The sequence below is a fragment of the Stegodyphus dumicola genome, chromosome 3, assembly GCF_044657685.1.
Source record: "Stegodyphus dumicola isolate Sdum_Otavi_A_Nest chromosome 3, ASM4465768v1".
NCBI classification, from domain to species: Eukaryota; Metazoa; Arthropoda; class Arachnida; order Araneae; family Eresidae; genus Stegodyphus; species Stegodyphus dumicola.
In genome coordinates, this window is record NC_140770.1 from 82,254,004 (window position 1) to 82,272,717 (window position 18,714).

At 31.6% G+C, this 18,714-nt stretch overlaps 1 protein-coding gene across 5 annotated transcripts in view; it reads right to left on the reverse strand.

The window, feature by feature from the left end:
- The window catches only part of LOC118203559 (uncharacterized), a 235,732-nt gene that overhangs the window by 186,460 nt on the left and 30,558 nt on the right, over nucleotides 1-18,714 (reverse strand). For all 5 annotated transcript variants that reach the window (XR_015040229.1, XM_085813027.1, XM_085813024.1 and 2 more), the window contains exons 6-7: nucleotides 16,986-17,058; nucleotides 16,777-16,901 (exon numbers count right to left, since the gene is read on the reverse strand). Coding sequence is in view for 4 of the 5 variants with exons in the window: in XM_085813027.1 (XP_085669153.1) it covers nucleotides 16,777-16,901; nucleotides 16,986-17,058 (198 nt within the window). In the remaining variant the exon portion in view is untranslated. The remainder of the gene's footprint in view (nucleotides 1-16,776; nucleotides 16,902-16,985; nucleotides 17,059-18,714) is intronic.

Here is an 18,714-nt window from a genome sequence, read left to right on the forward strand (position 1 = left end):
AGTTAAACTAATAGAATGATATTCTATGTTTAAGGTTTTGGATTAAAGTGTCAAAATATTTAATGATCTTTTAAAATTTGAGCTTTTGTATTTAGAGTGGCAAATTTATTATGTTTATATTAGAATACTGCTATTATAAAATTTGGCTTTTGTATTAAAGTGGCAAATTTACTATGTTAATATTCGAATATTTCTATTATGAAATTTGAGTTCTGGTATTAGAGTCGCAAATCAAGAATTTTGTTGTGTGAATCAAGTTAGAGGCTTGAATTCTTTTTTATTTACTTTAGTATAATTTATTAAGAGCAAGCTTCGTAGATATTTGTTTATCGGAAAGCACTTAAGTTTTATTTCATTAAGTGTTTTAGGAAAAAAAAATATGTTGTATCATACGTGAATTTCTAATAAAAAAAGGCTAAATTGAGCATGCTGATTTGAATTTTTGAGTATTGACTAAAAGCCTTTTAAAATTAATTTAAAAAAACGCTGTTGAAGAATTTTCTATTTCTAAACATGTCATTTCTTGCCAAGTGTAGAAAACAAGATTTAATAGAAGTAGCCGAAGAATTAGGTGAGGAAGTGCTGCTAACTAGTAAGGTCCCAGAAATTAAAAAAATAATCATTGAAAGTCAGTTTTACGATGAGGAAGAAGTTAAATTAATTGTAGAATGTCTGGCTCAAAAAGCAAGGGCATATGAATTGGAAATAAAGTGGCTTGAAATTGAAACTCAAGTAATATCAGCTAGAGAATCAACAGTGAATATAGTAGAATCGAGCAACAAAATCCAGTTGTCACAAATTACTCCAAAGTTTGACGAAAAAAGGGATGAAATGGAACTATATTTCATCAATTTTGAAAGAAAAGCTAAAATGGCTCAGGTTCCTAAGAAAGATTGTGTGGCTTATCTTTTGGGTGTTTTACCCACCGAAATCTCCAATTTGTTAGCCAGAGAACTATCTGAAGATTCGACTAAGTGCGAATATGTGAAAAATCTTATCTTAAGAAGATATAAACTTAACAGAGAAAAGCTGAAACAGTTCTTTTATCGACATCAAAAAACTTCTGAAAAGTCTTGGAGAAATTATGCTCATCAACTTTATAGTTATTTTTTGGAGAAGACTGAGGATTCAGAAATTAAGACATTTGAGAATCTGAAAGATTTAACAGTTACCGAGCAAATTAAATATAAAGTTCCTATGGAAGTAAAGGATCATTTTCTCGACCAATGGATGAAATTAAAAACTCCATATGAGCTAGCAGAAAACTTAGACGAGTATGAGAGTATTAAACAGAGCTTTAAGAGGGAAAATCCTAGAAAACAAGATTTGAAACTTCAAGAAAGTCATCAAAACGTTAACAAAATGCAAAGTGCTTATCATAATAGTAGGCATAATCCTAACAAAATCTCGAAAGATTTTAATCATTAACCTATAATTAGCACAGAATGTACAAATAAAATTCATGAAAAGGAATTTGAGAAACGGACACAACCTCGTTGTTATGAATGCGGACCGTACTCTCATCTTCGACCTCAGTGTGATAAACTCAAGAAAAATTTAGAAACTGTAGCATCCAATAAAACTACCTTCAAATGAATTTTCCAAAAATAGTTTTAAGGATATTATGGCTCCATATACCCGCCTAGGTAAAGTAAATGGCTGTAAAATGCCCATACTTAGTGTGGATACGAACATCTCTGGAAGAACATCCAGTGTGCTTACCTTTGGCTGAGGTAGAGCTTGAATGTGATCTTGGTCATATAATAACAAAGGCTGCAGTCTTGAGCGATTCATTAGATCAAGGAAGGTATCTTCTAGGTAACAAAACTGCTGCAATTTTTGAATAAGAAAAACTAGATGAAGAAGTTCAAATTCATAGGATAAATGCCATACAAACTCGTGCTCAACAGCGACGACTAAAAGAAACGAAAAGTCTGGTCTCAACAAATGAGTTAAATTCTAAAACTGAACTTAACGACAAAGACACATTGACTGAAAATGAAAGTTTGCCTTCTGTGAAATGTGAACGTTTAGAATTAGATCTGATAAAGGCCTCTCCAGAAATATTCATACAAGAACAGAAGAAGAGTGACAAATTGAAGCCACTTTATGAAGAAGCTAAAATAAAATCTTCTAAAAGTACGAGGTATATGTTGAAAGGCCAAATGCTCTTTCTCAAACAAGAAGATCGTGATGGAAAACAAAGATTATTGATTGCTGCTCTTGAAAAATATCGGAAGCAGTTTATGTCTATTTGTCATGAATATCGGCAGCAGTTTACGTCTATTTGTCATGAAGAAATTTCAGCCCATTTTGGTACAACAAAGACCAAAGATGCATTATTCAAAATTTTTTATTGGCCAAATTGTTACAAAGATGTCAAGAATTTTATTAAAACTTGTGACAGATATCAAAGAATTGGAAAGCCGCAAGATAAAAAGTAAGCACCTTTGAAAATTGTCCCTGTTATCCCAAAATATTTTCAAAAATAAATGTTGATGCTTGTGGGCCTCTGCCCGTGACACCTTCAGGAAATAAGTATCTTATAACTGCAATCTGCATGTCTTCTAAATACAGTCAAAAGTCGTTAATCCGGACTCGCCGGGACTTCGGCGATTCCGGATTATCGATTTTTCCAGATTATAGATCATCAGTTTAAATCTCGTAAGATGGCATGCAGAAATTCTAAAATTAAAAATATGAAACCGTAATTTATGAAATAAAGAACAATTATGATCTAAAAGGTATCAAAATTTACAAAAAAAAAAAAAAAAAAGCTTAATATTTATTTGTTTACTTTATTAAAATTTCTTTCAATGTAAGTTGCTTCATTTTATGTGATAATACTTTCTCTTTAATTCTATAAACAGACATAATTTCTTGTTCAGTTACAAAGTTCCGCTGTTCAAGTCCCGTTAATTGCTGTGCCGAGAATACCGACTAACTTGTCAATCGAAATTTTTTCGTTTTCACTAACCTCTCTGTCACATTCTTCATGTCTTTATCCATTTTTTGCAGTAATTCCACTTTTTGTTTGATGAACATCGAAATATACTTTCGTTTTGTACAATACTTTGGGAGCTCCAGAATCGGAAATTCTATTTGACATAATAGAAAGTTCAAGCTGACTTTTATGACATTGCTCTAACAGTCTGCAAAAAATAATAAGCCGGATCCAATTCGAAGATTAAGGAACAACGCAATCTGCAACATTAACTGAATTTTTAGCTTAGCTTATACCTCCGTTACACATTAAGTGCACATGCGCACAAACATATTCGCAGACGTAAAGGTCTTACGCGCACTCTTAAACACCTATGCGCATGTGCAGAAAGTTTTTAGCATTGAGGTCCGGATTATAGATCATTCCGAATTATGGGTGTCCGAATTAACGACTTTTGACTGTATTTTGGATGCAGTTCCTGTTGCATATCTTTGTTCAACCACGATTGTTGATGTTTTCCTTCAAATTTTTACTCGAATGGGATTTCCAAAGGAGGTCCAAACCAACCATAAAATCTTACCTCAGGCTTTATTTGCTCTTGGAACCACTATTCACGCAATACTGGTTTCTCGTCCGCAGAATTAGTTCATGGCAGAAACTTAAGAACTCCAATTATGCTATTGTATGAAAATTTATCTGGTAAAGAAGAGGAAGAAAATACAGTCATGGAGGAAGCCAAAGAAAGGCCAAAAACTCTGGTGTGATCGCGAAGCCGTAGAACCTAAATTTCAAGAAGGAGACTTACCACATTAATATGCTGAAACCGCATTTTCAACGAGCAGAAACTATAAACTTGCTATGTTTAGAACACAGGATAAGTGGCTATGAAGATGAAATACCGAGTCTAAATTATAGTGCAGATACCAAAAATGTCTGAAGTTTTGCAAGGCATCCAGTTAAATTCACTATTATCTGAAGACCAACGAAAAGATTTAAAGCAGTTGATACACGAGTATTCCTGTATTATCTCTAATGAACCAGGATGTACTGACGTTACTGAATATGATATAGAATTAGAAGCAGAAAGACCAATATGTGCAAAACCTTATCGGATGTCTGCCAGACATATCGAGATTTTAAAAACTGAAGTAGAAAAGATGATAAAACTCAAAGTAATAGAACCAAGTGAATCGGATTTTACCTCTCCACTCATAATGGTTGAAGTTCCTGGAAAAGAGGCAAGACCATGCATTGATTACCGTCGCTTGAACAAGGCAACTAGGACACAATATTTTTCCTTGCCAAACATTTAGTGGAAAAAGTGTCATCTGTCAGATATATAACTGTTCTAGATCTTACTCGAGGTTACTGGCTGATCCCACTAACTAAATGGGCCCAGCGTTACACTGCTTTTGTGACAAGTTTTGAAACATCTAAATCCTTAAGGTTACCTTTTGGGCTAAAAAATTTACCATATGATTTTAGCCGCTTGATGGCAGGATTATTAAGAAACTGTGAAGAATTTGCTGTGCCCTATATTAACGATGTTGCAGTATTCTCGCAAACCTGGGAAGAACATTTGAAGCACTTAGAAATTATTTTGGAGAAGACGAAAATTGCTAAACTGCATATTAAGCCCTCAAAATGTCAATTTGCTCATGCGACCGCCAAATAGCTAGACCATGTTTTAGGACAAGGTCAAAGAACACCAGCAGAAATAAAAATCCAAGCCATAAAGGACTTCCCTAAACCTATGGATGAAAACACAAGTCCGGTCATTTTTAGGACTTGTATTATGGAAGGTATATTTCTGAATTTTCTGTGATTTCTGCACCACTGACAAATTTGTTAAAAGGAAAATGTTGCAAATCAACCCTAAATTGGACTGATGACTGCCAAAAGGCTTTTGATGAACTCAAGAAACGGTTAACACAAAATCCAGTTTTATACAGTCTGAACTTTTCTCAGCCATTTATCATTCAGTGCGACGCTTCGAATATTGGTATTGCCTTTGTATTATCACAGATAAATGCTAAAGGTAAAGAACATCCAATAAGATTTTTTAGCAAAAGTTTTCACCTACTGAACAGAAGTACAGTACAATCGAAAGGGAGTGTGCTGCCATCGTCTTCGCAGTACAAAAGTTAAAATTCTACCTAGATGGACCTCATAAGTTCATTATACAGACTGATCATAATCCTCTAGTATGGATGGATAAAAACACTGGGACTAATCCTAGACTATTATGATGAGCTTTGATCTATCAACCTTTTAACTATGAAGCTTTGCATAGAAAGGGGAAGCACCATCAAAATACTGACAGTTTAAGTCATTGTACCCAAACATCTCACAACTAAAAATATTATAATATAAATATCCTAGAATATACATTCTAGGAAGTTTGAAACTTCATTGTTTAAATTTTTGTAATATTAGAATATTACATTTTATGTGTTTATTTAAACATCTTTCTCTTGGGGGGGGGGAAATGCATTTAAACTCAAAATTTTCTTGAAAGTTCCATCAATTTGAAAGAAAAAAACTTTTCTTCGAAAAGTTCCACGTAAAGGAAGGAATTTTAGACGGTAACATATTTGTGTAGCTACGCTATCAACATAATTCCACTAAGAGATGTAAATTACCACAGCCGATTATCCGCAAAGAATATCCGCAGACGATGCGCATGCTTAAAATTTTTTTTTTCAGTTATTCTGTAAGTTTTGACTAATAAAGTTGGTTGTTCGTTAAAAAATGGTGAGAGTTCTTTAAAATTTCATGACGTTATAAAAGCAAACCAAATAAAAGAGTAGCTAAGTTCTAAGCATAAATTTGTGAAAATTGATAAAAATAATTCTTAAAATGTTACCAGAATCTATTCAATTTTATAACAGCACAAAATTTGGAGTTGATATGACGGAACAAATGACCAGAAAATACACAGTAAAAGCTAGTTCTCATAGATGGCCCCTTCAAATATTTTAGGTTTGGCTGCTATAAATGCTTGGATCCTTTACAAAGAAATGACAGGAATACAAATACAATGAAAAGATTTCTTGTTTCAATTAGCAGAACAGCTTTCCACAGAATACAGAAATGCAAGACAGAAAAACTCATCAGAACATGAAGACCCACAAAAATCAACTGCAACATCATCAAATGCAACCCATTCTAACAAACGCAAAATTTGTCAAGTACGACTTTGCCACAACAACAAAACAAATAATATATTTGAAAAATGTCAAAAAGTATGTTGCGGAAGATGTACATATAAAAAGATTTCCACTTTCATTTGCAAAAAAATATACAAATAATAATGCATAAATTATTTTTTTCTAAGTGAAGTAATTTTTTATTGTTAATATTTACTAATAACTGTAAATAATATAAAATATTAAAAATTAATTTTAAACAAATTTTTTATACATTAGTTATTCTTTCACAATGCAGTCATTTTGACTGCTTTTGGGCAATATAGGTATATACTAAGTTTCAGTCTTTTCTAGTATTAAAAAAATTTCCTAAAATGGGTTACTGGTGCATTTAAAGGTAATCTATAATATTTTCTTATGCAAAAATAATTAGAAGATAAATATCAAGTACAAATATATTCGAAGAAGGGTGCTTATCACATGTCCTAACACATATGTGATCACAAGTGTCCAAACTTCTGAAAGTTTCTGGGCCACATCAACCAATAAAATAAATCAGAGGGCATGTCACTCTATTAAAATATGCGAAAGACTTCATAAAGAATTTAATATTTATCAATAACCCCAATCATTTAGACTGTCTCATAAAAATGATAAGCACCTTAAATAAATGCAGTAAACTTTAGGTTTTGTTTTATGTAATATCAGGCATAATTAGAATTTGTATGATTAGATTTGTTCACTAGATTTTGATGAGGTGTCAGAACAAAGTGTTCTTCTCAATACCTCAACTCTTCGCTTGGAAGTAGACTGTAACCTTCTATATTTTCTAGCTCTCAAAAGCTCAAGTATTTGATTTAAGATGTACATATTTACAGATAAGTTATAATGATCAATAAATGAATTATTTTCTACTGATCTAGAAGTTTCAGTTAAGCGTGACACCATATAATCACCAAAAATTCCATGCAAACTTTCCACGTTTAATATAAACTCAAAACATAACTTGGCCCAAACCAATTTTCTTTGGTTTGTAAAATTCAGGATCTGCTATAACTAGGAATTTTTATTTCCAAAATGTTAATTATTTAGATGGATTAATGTTATTTTTGGTTGAAATAAATTTTGAATATAAACAATAGCATAATAACAAAACTGTTTTCTTTTTAACAGTCATTATTAATGATTGAGTAGGAGTCAGCACCTTGGTGCCTGTCAGCACTTTTTAGTTTCTGATTCAATCAAACCAAATGTGGAATCTTTATTCAATTCTCTATGAAATAATGCATGATGTTTAAGTTTACAAATCGAGGAAGTGATCTTTGACCTACATTCAGATACTTCATGCGATGACATAGCTGCCAACCTTGAAATCTTAAAAACTGGGTGATTTTTGGCAAGAAAACTGGGACTTTTTCGTGTTTCGCAGAGACAATATTTCAAAGGAACTCCAAAATGAACTTTAGTTCACTTAATAATACATGGTTCAGGTTGTTAAGCTATTTGTAATTCAATACTGATATAAAATATATTAGCATGTAATTGAATGATCTAAATTTTATGTTCTTTGGTTCGTTTTATTTTTAAATTTTATTTCACTTTTTTCCCAAGAAAATCCTGAGAAGAGAAAGAAAGCTTTTATTTATCAAAATACTTTTCAATGCGATAAAAAAATTAATAATTAATGTACATAACATTTATGTGGATAAATGTGCAATATATTAAAGTATACAAAAGTAATGACAAAAACTGATTAAAAATTGCTTGAATCTTCATATAAACAATCTACAAATGTCTACAGTAGATCAAGACAACTCAGAACAAATGACATTTCATAAGAAAAACTTAATAAGTTGAATTAAACGTAATAAGAAAAAAATATAATTCAGATGAAATAAAATATAATAAGAAAAATTATTCTGAAAAGCATAACAGGTGGAGGAACAGAATTTTGCAATTTATGTTTCATTAATTCAATAGATTCCATTTTTTGCTGGGAAACATTTTCTTTGGAAAAGACAAAAAATTAAAAACTGGCAGATGTGTTGAGAAATGGGAGAGTTGGTGGGAGTGAGATGGGAATAAGCAATTTAAGAAAAATCTGCGTTTTTTAATAACTTCAAATCTCTCAGTATAATTCATATCTTTTGAATGTCAAACTGTTGTATATGAAGTGCACTTTTTTGCACACACTGAAAGGCTATTTGAGCTAGCTAATTAAAAGCTCAAGAATTTTTTACCAATGAGATGAATTTGCCGAAATTGTAAATTTGTTTATACCCTTAAATGGCATATTTTGCGATAAACTTTCAAACAGCTGGCCTTGTTTTTCAATAAACTGTAAAAATGTGTCAAATTCTGGAAAGTTTTTTGACGTAAGTCATTAAAAATTGCTTTCTAGGCTCTAAATCAAGTTTCTGAATAACATTTATTAATAATATATCTGAAAGATTATCAAAATCTAATAATTTCAATTGCCATTATATTCTTTTGTACACGATCTAGTATTTTTCAAAATTCTTAAGCCAGAAGTTCAAATCCTGCGAACGGGCTAGCTACATGGGCGTCTTCATTGTTTTTCCAATGTGTTACATGTAGACGAGCCAGTTGCCCCTCCTCCACAAGGAATTTTTTTTTTTTTTTTTTTTTCTTTCTTTCTTTCTTTCTTTCCAAAATTTGGTAATTTAATATTTAGGTTTCATATGATCACAAATTATTAATCTCTAATATCAGTAATTCAATTAATTTTCCAGATTCAAAACCTAAACACTAAAATGGTACTAAATAGAAAAGAAAATTATTTACTAATGTGTTATACCATGAAGAATGCACATGAAATGACGCTCTGCAAATATCATCCATGCGCATTTTCTCGACTTTTTGTAATCTTTCAGTCGGCTGTCCAATATAATGGGATGCCACTGGCTTTTGGAAATCAGATTGCAGTCTTCACCCAAATTGTCAGCCATGTTTTTTTATTTTAACTTAGTGTGCTGCTGCTGCTGATTTCAAATATTCTCTTTCGTGAGTGGTCGGTTTCCATGTGCCGACTACCTCCATTTTGCATGAAGTTCAGAGTTTTCAACTGGGATCGTAGTGACCAACTAGTTTTTTCTAGCTAATCGGCTGTATCGGTTGCATCGGATGTGTCCATTAACTCGGATATGCCCTAGTGTGAACCATAGAGCTGTATTGTACTAGAAGGAGAAACGGCAACCCTGAGAGGGAACAGGAATGCGAACCACATGATATATGGAACATTTCCCAGATCATATTTCCCACGGATCTTCCTTACTATAACAGTTCTATGGAAAATTTGTGAGAAGCAAGTGTTTTTGTGAGTACGCGCATTTTTCAGACTTCAAAAATGGTACTTTCGTGCTCTGCATATGGATATATAATTTCAGATACGTGAAAGGTGGAGGAGTAACATTTCACAGGTGAGCTTTTTCTAATGTTTTAAAACCTATTTTTTATAAAATATAGAGGTTTTTTTTTATCCACTCCACTTGCCATTTTCTAATAAAAAATGGATTTTCTAATTTTATATAATATATGCATACTTGAAATAACATTTAAATACAAGTATCTTAATATATATGTATGTTTTTAATAACCGTGTTCTTAAAAAATGTTAAAATTTTAGTAACATGATATAATTAGTATTTTGCCTTGGCGACATTTTTTATACGCCAACAGACTTTGCTTTAAATGTGTTTGTTTATATATTCTTTGTATGCTTTTGCTTATGCGAACATGTACGAAGTAGTAATATATGTATTTAACACTTGGTAATGTCGATGTAATACACTGTGTAAGAACTGCATAAAATTATGATTTTTTCTGGCATGAATGACCTTATTTTATCCCCTTTTCTTGCTTCCAAATATAACAAATATGTTAACTTTCAAGCATGCGTTTTCTTTCTTATAACATGATTCTGGCATTTATTTTAATATTAAGAATTTGTTAATTATTAAGAAAATAGTCATTACATAGTAGTTAAATTTCAAAACTTTAAATGCTTTAAGTTTCATTTTAAAAATAATGAACATTATTTAAATGTTACCTTTTTAAATTATTTAAAATTCTTGTATAAAATTTATATTTTACGATACTAAATTTGTCAAGAATCGTTCTGCATTTGAATCTACGAGGGCCATCCAGGAAGTAGATTACGTTTCCGTCTGTGTCCGCTAGGGGCGGGGCTAGCGCGGCCATCTTGGGGTCAGAGCGTTGCGCAGCTCAGTCTGCATCTAGCCGTGCTAGTGAGAGGTTCGTGCTGTGCTCCGTTCAGATACTGTGACGGTTTGAAATGTCTGCGTTAATTGAAAATCCCGCGAGCTGCGAGGTGCGCTCAGTAATAAGGTTTCTGACTGCAAAAAACTGTAAACCGATAGAAATCTATCGGCAGCTTCGTGAAGTGTATGGGGACAACATTATCACTGAAGGTGGAGTGCGTCAGTGGGTCATAAGATTTCAAAATGGCCGAACCAATGTTCACGACGAAGATCGAAGTGGGAGACCCAGCATAGTGACCGCCGAACTTCTCGAAAAAGTCGATGCTAAAGTCCGTGAAAATCGAAATTTCACAATAACGGAACTTTCTTTGAGTTTTCCACAAATTTCGCGAAGTTTGTTGCACGAAATCATCAGCGAAAAGCTTGGTTACCACAAGTTTTGTGCAAGATGGAAGGCAAGAAGAGGTAACGAAGTGGTTGAAGGCGCAGGCGGCCGAATTTTTCGACGAAGGAATTTCCAAGCTCGTACATCGCTATGATAAATGCCTTAATTTGTATGGTGACTATGTAGAAAAGCAGTATTTGAGTGTGGCTTTCATCTGTATATAATAAAATTTGTTTCCTATACTTTGTTTATTTTTTTATTCCAAAACGTAATCTACTTTCTGGATAGCCCTCGTATCACTGAAATTTTTGTATTTTTAATTTAAGATTATTATATTATATTTGGTTTGTTCTCTCCAGTTTTTTATTTTATTTTTAATTTTGTAGATGCCGATGGACATTACAAAATGTTATTCTACAGCATAAAAATTATCCTGTTAAATTTTAAAATAAAGTGTCCAATTTTAGGGAAATTATTAATTTTGGCTGGTGTTTATCGATCTAACCTCTTCTGCAAATTCAAGGGCAGCTTCTGCGAAATGACATCTTTCTAAGTTTGCATTTCGAACTGAGAGAAAAGAAGGGGAAAAAAATCGCCAGCCATGGCGATAGTACGCCAAAGTCTGGGTTCAGTTTCATTTCATGCCCAAACTCCTGCAGCTCATTCCTGTGCCACTTTTTCACCCGGTTTTGAATGGTGATGCTCGGTCTAGTATATAACAGGTCTATGGTGTGACCAGCACTTTATGAACAATGGAACCCATGCCAGACACATTTCCCAGAATCACAGCTATAAAATATAGTGTAATATCTGCCATCCTAAATTCCCTATCCAATCCATCTTCTTTCCTAAGGCGTTCAAGTCAATTTAATAATCATCCATTAATTTGAATAAAATATAAAGTCCCTTGCTTCTATAAAGCGAGCACAAATTGCAAAATCCCTACAATTTTCTAAGATTCCTCAGATCCCTAAAGTCCCACTTTCATAAATGTAAAAATCAGAAGATTTTTCAAAAAAATTCTAGAAGAAAGTGCAAAATGAAATTTAAAAAAAAAAAAGATATCTTGAAATTTTTGAAGCAGTTACACTGAAAAAAAAAAAAAGAAAAGTCTTAATAGAAAAAGAGAATTAGACAAATGAAATTAATATTAAAATAATTCCTACAGCTTTTTTGGGTTGATCTTTACATTACGGTAACTTGGCGTTTTTTTGGCGAAAATTTGGCGACCAACTCTCCTACAACAACCCTCTATTTTTTTTTTTTTCCCGCCGCCATGTTTCTTTTCTTTTTATCTACTGAACACTTCTTCCAACAATCTACTAGCCGAATTACACTTATGCTAGAAATTTTATCTAACAAAACTACTTAATCATGACAAATATTCACTGCAAAATTGGGAAAAAGTGCACAATACCATACTCCTTACGCGTTTTTCAAAATAACACATACACATAAACCATGTACACGCCGACTTATTTTTACTTAAAAAAACATCCCAGAATTGCACAAAAATGGCATTGCGCACACTCTTCACTATATCCATGTACACTGCTTTTTTCTCATAAATTAGAAAAATTTCACGAAAATACATGACAATTTTCTCAATCTTTAAACCCGGTAAAAAGAACATATATGAAATTACCTGATCGCGAAAAAGTATTTACCCTTTACAAATATGAACATTTCCACATATAAAATAAATAAAATATCCAAAAACTTTTACCTCTAAATCATCCATTACATTATACACGTCTACCGCAAGCATTACAAATACTTAGTATCAAATATTTAAATTATTTCCATGCACGTTTACTTCAACTTAAACGTATACCAAATTCCTACAAACATAAAATTCACAAAATAACTATCATTTAATTAAAATATCACTAAACCATGTACACATCGACTTATTTTTACTTAAAAAAACATCCCAGAATTGCACAAAAATGGCATTGCATCTTTAAACCCGGTAAAAAGAACATATATGAAATTACCTGATCGCGAAAAAGTATTTACCCTTTCCAAATATGAACATTTCCACATATAAAATAAATAAAATATCCAAAAACTTTTACCTCCAAATCATCTATTACATTATACACGTCACCAACAAATTCATACCGCAAGCATTACAAATACTTAATATCAAATATTTAAATTATTTCCATGCACGTTTACTTCAACTTAAACGTATACCAAATTCCTACAAACATAAAATTCACAAAATAACTATCATTTAATTAAAATATCACTAAACCATGTACACGTCGACTTATTTTTACTTAAAAAAACATCCCAGAATTGCACAAAAATGGCATTGCGCACACTCTTCACTACATCCACGTACACTGCTTTTTTCTCATAAATTAGAAAAATTTCACGAAAATACATGACAATTTTCTCAATCTTTAAACCCGGTAAAAAGAACATATATGGAATTACCTGATAACGTATACCAAATTCCTACAAACATAAAATTCACAAAATAACTATCATTTAATTAAAATATAATTAAATTCAAAAACACTACTTAAAATATAAATGAGCACATATATTAAATTAATAAAAATTACCTTACAATCCTAATTACTTTAAACTAAATCATTGCTAATAACAATTTTCCCAATAATACCAAATTCCTTTACTGCCACCTTACATTTAGAACAATGCATAAAAATAATATCCTCAAGTAATTAAAAATACTAACTTACCTAATCTTCTTCAGAATCTTGATTACGTGTCCAATAAACTTTTCTTTAGTTATGGCCATGGTATCCAAAAATTCACGAACACTGTTTCACACAACACAAAATAAACGAAATACAAAATTTCCAGATTTTTTCCCGATTTCCCCCCTTTTCCGATTCAAGAACCGTAATTCGTCCATTAATATCAAATGACATATCCCATGATCTCTCATTTCCCTCACACAAAATAATGCGTAATCGGAACTGAGTACTGCTCACATTATTACCAAAGTCCCAGGTAGTAACCTTTATCGCCTCCAAAATGTCGCCAAACTACCAGTTACCATATTGTAAAGATCAACCCTTTTTTGTTTTGCTCAAAAATAATTAAAAAGTTGCTTTTTTACGACATTTGTTACATTGTTAGATGTCTGAAATCATTTTATTCAAAAACAGACAACGTGAAAAATAAGCTTTTTCAAAAGATGACAGCGATGCCCAACAAAATAATTCATATTACAAAAACAGGAGATCTTGTTTTTCATGAAATAAAGAAGATGAATACAAGTAACCCAAATACCTTCCAAAAGTATGCATAAATACAAATTTGGTGAATAACCATTAATGCTAGGCAAATTTTTGGTGCTTTACAAAAAAATGTAAAAAAATTCTAAAAAATGAATTTTACATCATAAAACTAGAAGTTTGTAACAATATTCAGGTGGAAGTTTTTATAAAAATTGCGAAAATTTCAGAAAAGTTAGCACATATTGATCAACTTCATGCAAGTAATGTTCTATATCTATACTTTAAACATAGCAAAATGTTTCATACCAGTTTCAAACATTTTATGCTGCACAGGGAGATATTTATCATGTCTGCATATGCAATACATACATTTTCATATAATCAATGATGCTCTATAACTCTGTAATTGACTTTTTTTCTGTATCGTTCAGTTTTTCTTAAATAAGTAGTGAAATTCTGATTTTAAAAGATAGACTCATTGCATATGGTCTCATTCATTATGGCTAATTGTAGCTGGCTGTGTTTGGTAGTTATTTAGAGAGGAATAGAATTTCCTATCTACCCTGCATATGGTAATTATGACACTTGTGAAAGTGAATTCATACTAGGCTATATTAATTCTAAATAGCAAATTTGATTATCTACTAAAACATCTTGAATTTGGATCAATAACTTGTATGCTATTTATCGAGTTGTAAATATAAATTAATAAGCATTAATGTTTAAGGTGCAATTATAAAATTCTCCAAAAAAATTTCTCATGCACATTTTTCCATAGTTTATTTAAGCGTTTAAGGTTTACTTAATTAACAAGGCATTTTATGTTAATATTTTTTATATGTTCTACTTTTCAACTGATGTCACCAAAAAGTAAATTAAGTTTAGCTTTAACAAAGTGTAATCAACATTAATAAGTAAAGTGTAAATTGACAATACTAAGTCAGCTGTTTATCCTACAAAGTAGTACTTCGAGCTGGCCAGAACGAGTTGCTGTTCAGTACAGACAGTCAGACAGTGAGCTGATTTGTATGTTTCCAGCTTAGCATTAGCCAAAGGTGAATTATAGTGTAGCTGAAGCTTGATAGACATAATTAAGACACAATAACACGCCGAACAAATACTAATTCAGAAGTCAAACAACAAAAATCAGCATTATATTTTCAAATTATACAAGTATTAGTAAATAAATATTTAAACTTTTTTTATCTACTGTATAGCACTGAAGCTCATTTTAAGTTTGCAAAGACTATAATTTGTCAGAACAAGATAAGATTGGGCAAGTAAGAAAAAGTTGAGTTAGATAAATCTTACTACTTCATCTTAAATTAAGCAATATAAAATTTGACTTTTGTTTTAGAATTTAACCGCTTCCCTTACAAATTTTTTTGAAAAAAATTGCAAAAAATCATCACATTTTTTTATTTTATTATTAAATACAGAATTTATAACAGAATCCTACTAGAATACAGGAGGACAGGGAACACTGTCTCATTGGATTTGATTGTTGTTTGGTAGCAGGAATAAAATCTGTAAAATACGTTGAGGTTATAATCACTAACTGAAAAATCATTGCTTTCGCTATCTTGCATCATATCATCGCCATTATTTTACTTTTTTCACCTATCATTCTTTATATATTACTAATCCACAAGCCGACGTATACTAGACAATAGGGAAAACATGTGACCAGACCGGCCAAAAGAACCGCAAATCCAACAAAACTTGACAAACTGCCAATAAAAGCTGAATATTTCCTTTCATTTCCTCCAGGCCGAGTAAAACCGTGATAAAACAAATCGTACTGACAAATTCTGCTTCGCCCGAGTTTTCTCGGTATAATTATTAACTGCAATATATACGAACCCGGGATAACTCAGGATAATCAGGCAAGCGGTTAATACCCAGTTTGCTTTGAACTAAATTTATTTATGTTAAGGATAATTATGGATAATTTAGGAACTTCTTACTTTTTTGTATAACTCTCTAGCACCTTTACCACTTTTATATATATATATATATATATATTCTTTAATATAGCAATACCCCCTCCATTTACCAATGCTTATTTCGTACTGCATAAAAAGTTGCACAACTTTTGCTGTATGCATTATAAATTTGATATGCATGAAAATCTCAGATCATATGAATTTGGCAAATAAAAACTTCAAAATGAACAAACATTGTCCTTGCTGAGGTTTGAATCATGTTTCAATGTTTTTTTTTTTTTTTTTTTTTTTTTTTTTTTTTTTTTTTTTTGCTAGCTGGAAGTGCTGACCATTAACCCTAAAAGAGATATATGGAAGAATGCAATAATTGCAACAACTCTAGAATAAAACATATTTTATAATGCACTGTTGTGTAAAATATTTTATTGTAGCATTATTTAATGTTAATACCCCCCTTCCGAACAGCAGGCTTTTTTGTCTTTTTTCAACACTGGCCACTCCTAAGGCAGAAGGTGGTGGCCATACCATTGCAAAGGGACCCAACAAGCAGCCACCGTTACCTCCTATGAATTGGTGCAGTTATAATCATGCTTTCTCCGGAATTTAAACCGGGGATCTTGACAGTCAGCTTCACTAACCACTATACGTCTGGAAGACTTAATGTTAATAATGTCCTACTTATAATTTATTAACTAAAGATAACTTAATTATGTATCTTATAGGAATATCCTTTTTTGTATACATTCACTATAATCCACACAGAAGGTTGGAATATAATATGTCGGGGTACTATTATAAATAAGTTACATCATAAATTTTGCAAATAATGAAAAATTGTGCATGTTTTACTTCATATAACAGTAATAATTAAAAGAAAAATTATAAGTAGATACTTTTTCTTCTTCTGTACTGCTGAAAGTTGAAGAATCACTATGGTGCCTAAATCCTCGATACTCTTTCATAGGGGTTGAACCACAACTATTCCAAGCAGACTTCTTGGCAGACTTTGGAGGTGAATCTACATAAAATGTAAATAAATTAAATTAAAAATATGGATTGAAAGTCAGTCACACTAATGTAAAAAACTAAACTGATAGTTTACCTACAAATGACCCTCTTACTCTGCCAGGGGTACTAGGAACTGATTCCGAAAGTGCCCGGTCTTGCGTATTTAACTGAAACAAATGTACTGTTAAAAGAATTTGCATAAATCAAATACAATAAATCTGAGAATGGACATGTGTTGCTCTAATAAAATGAAATTTTGATCAACTCTTTAAAAAATAAAAATGCATTACCTCAAGAACTGCATTACATAATTTGGATGCATAAATTGTGCAGTTTTAATTATGAATGACCATTTTTAATACAATATAAAATGATTATATGTTATCAGGTTCTCTAAAAATTCATTCTGCAGATAAGAAATTGTAAACTAAAATTCAATAAAATTATTTTTTGTTGCCAGCAATTTGCGCAGTACTTCGTAAAATAACAGATAATATATTCAAGCAAGGTCTTCCCGTCTTTCTGCGAAAATTCTTTTTCACTGATAGACCTGTTTAAAAAATTTAATATGCTATCAATGAAATATCAAATTTGTTAAGAAAGGTTTAGAAGTTAACTGAGCTTATATTTAAGAATCCTCTTATAAGTATTTTACAAAATATTATGAAACAAAAAATGACTAACTTATTGTCCAAAATAAAGAAAGAGGAAAAATGTATCATGTTAAAAATATGGGTATTTATGTATTATCTCATAGCCCGCAAAAGTTGCCTATCATCAAATTATGGAAGTTGACAAAGATTCTCCCAAAGTTGGGACATCCATTCCTGTTGAATTTTGAACCACATTCTTATCTCCAACTTTTACAAATAAAACATAGTTAATCCCTCTACACAATCCATCAAACAGGCATTGCTGTAGAAGTATTCAACCATCTTATTTTCTGTGCTTCATAAAAGGCTTTCGTCAATTTCTATTATTTTGCTAAGCTCTCCGATTTTACCAAAAACTGTGTTCAGAAGATTATGGGTACAACTTCCTGCATGTGACTGTTCTAATCTATTATTGATTCGCCAACCAAATCTAGCTGTTTTTCCCAACTTTCAATAGATGTTAAATCTTTTTTTCAGCTAGCTGTAAATGAACTGGAGTTCAATTAGAAATTCTACAGCCCTTAGAATCATTTTTTTTATCAAAATGCAAGGGAAAAATACAGCAATTATAGTTAATTTATATCCTTGTTCATAAAAATAAATGGTGACTTATTGAGAATCAACTGGTGTTACACCAAATGAAAGGGCAGATTACGAGTGTTTTATTCTTCATACTTATCCATAACTGGCCCTAAATCACGCTGCTTTGCAACAGTTTCATAGTCGACAAAAAAATATGCCAGAAACAAAATATGCATAAACACTTTCTATCCAATTTCTGCCTTTAGAAATCCTTAAAAGATAGGTTCATAGCGTTTTTCCGATAATTTTGAGTTTGGAAACAACTATCCAAACTCAAGTGAAATATATCTTGTGCTAATATGGTTTTTGATAAAACTTCTCACATAATTTTATGTCATTTTCCATTTTTAGATAAATGGAATATTAATGAATTAACTGCTATTAGGAACTCTGGCAGTTCATTAGGTATAAGAACTTTGGCAGTTAATTAGCTATTAGGAACTCTGGCAGTTCCAAGGTTTTATGTCAGTTTACCAATAAATATTTGCCTCTTCATTGCCCAACGCCATCAGCCTTCACCATCTCCTTTCAGCCATGAAAACTGAGACTTAATAAGTAATTATCCAAATTTAGCTAACAGAAATGAGA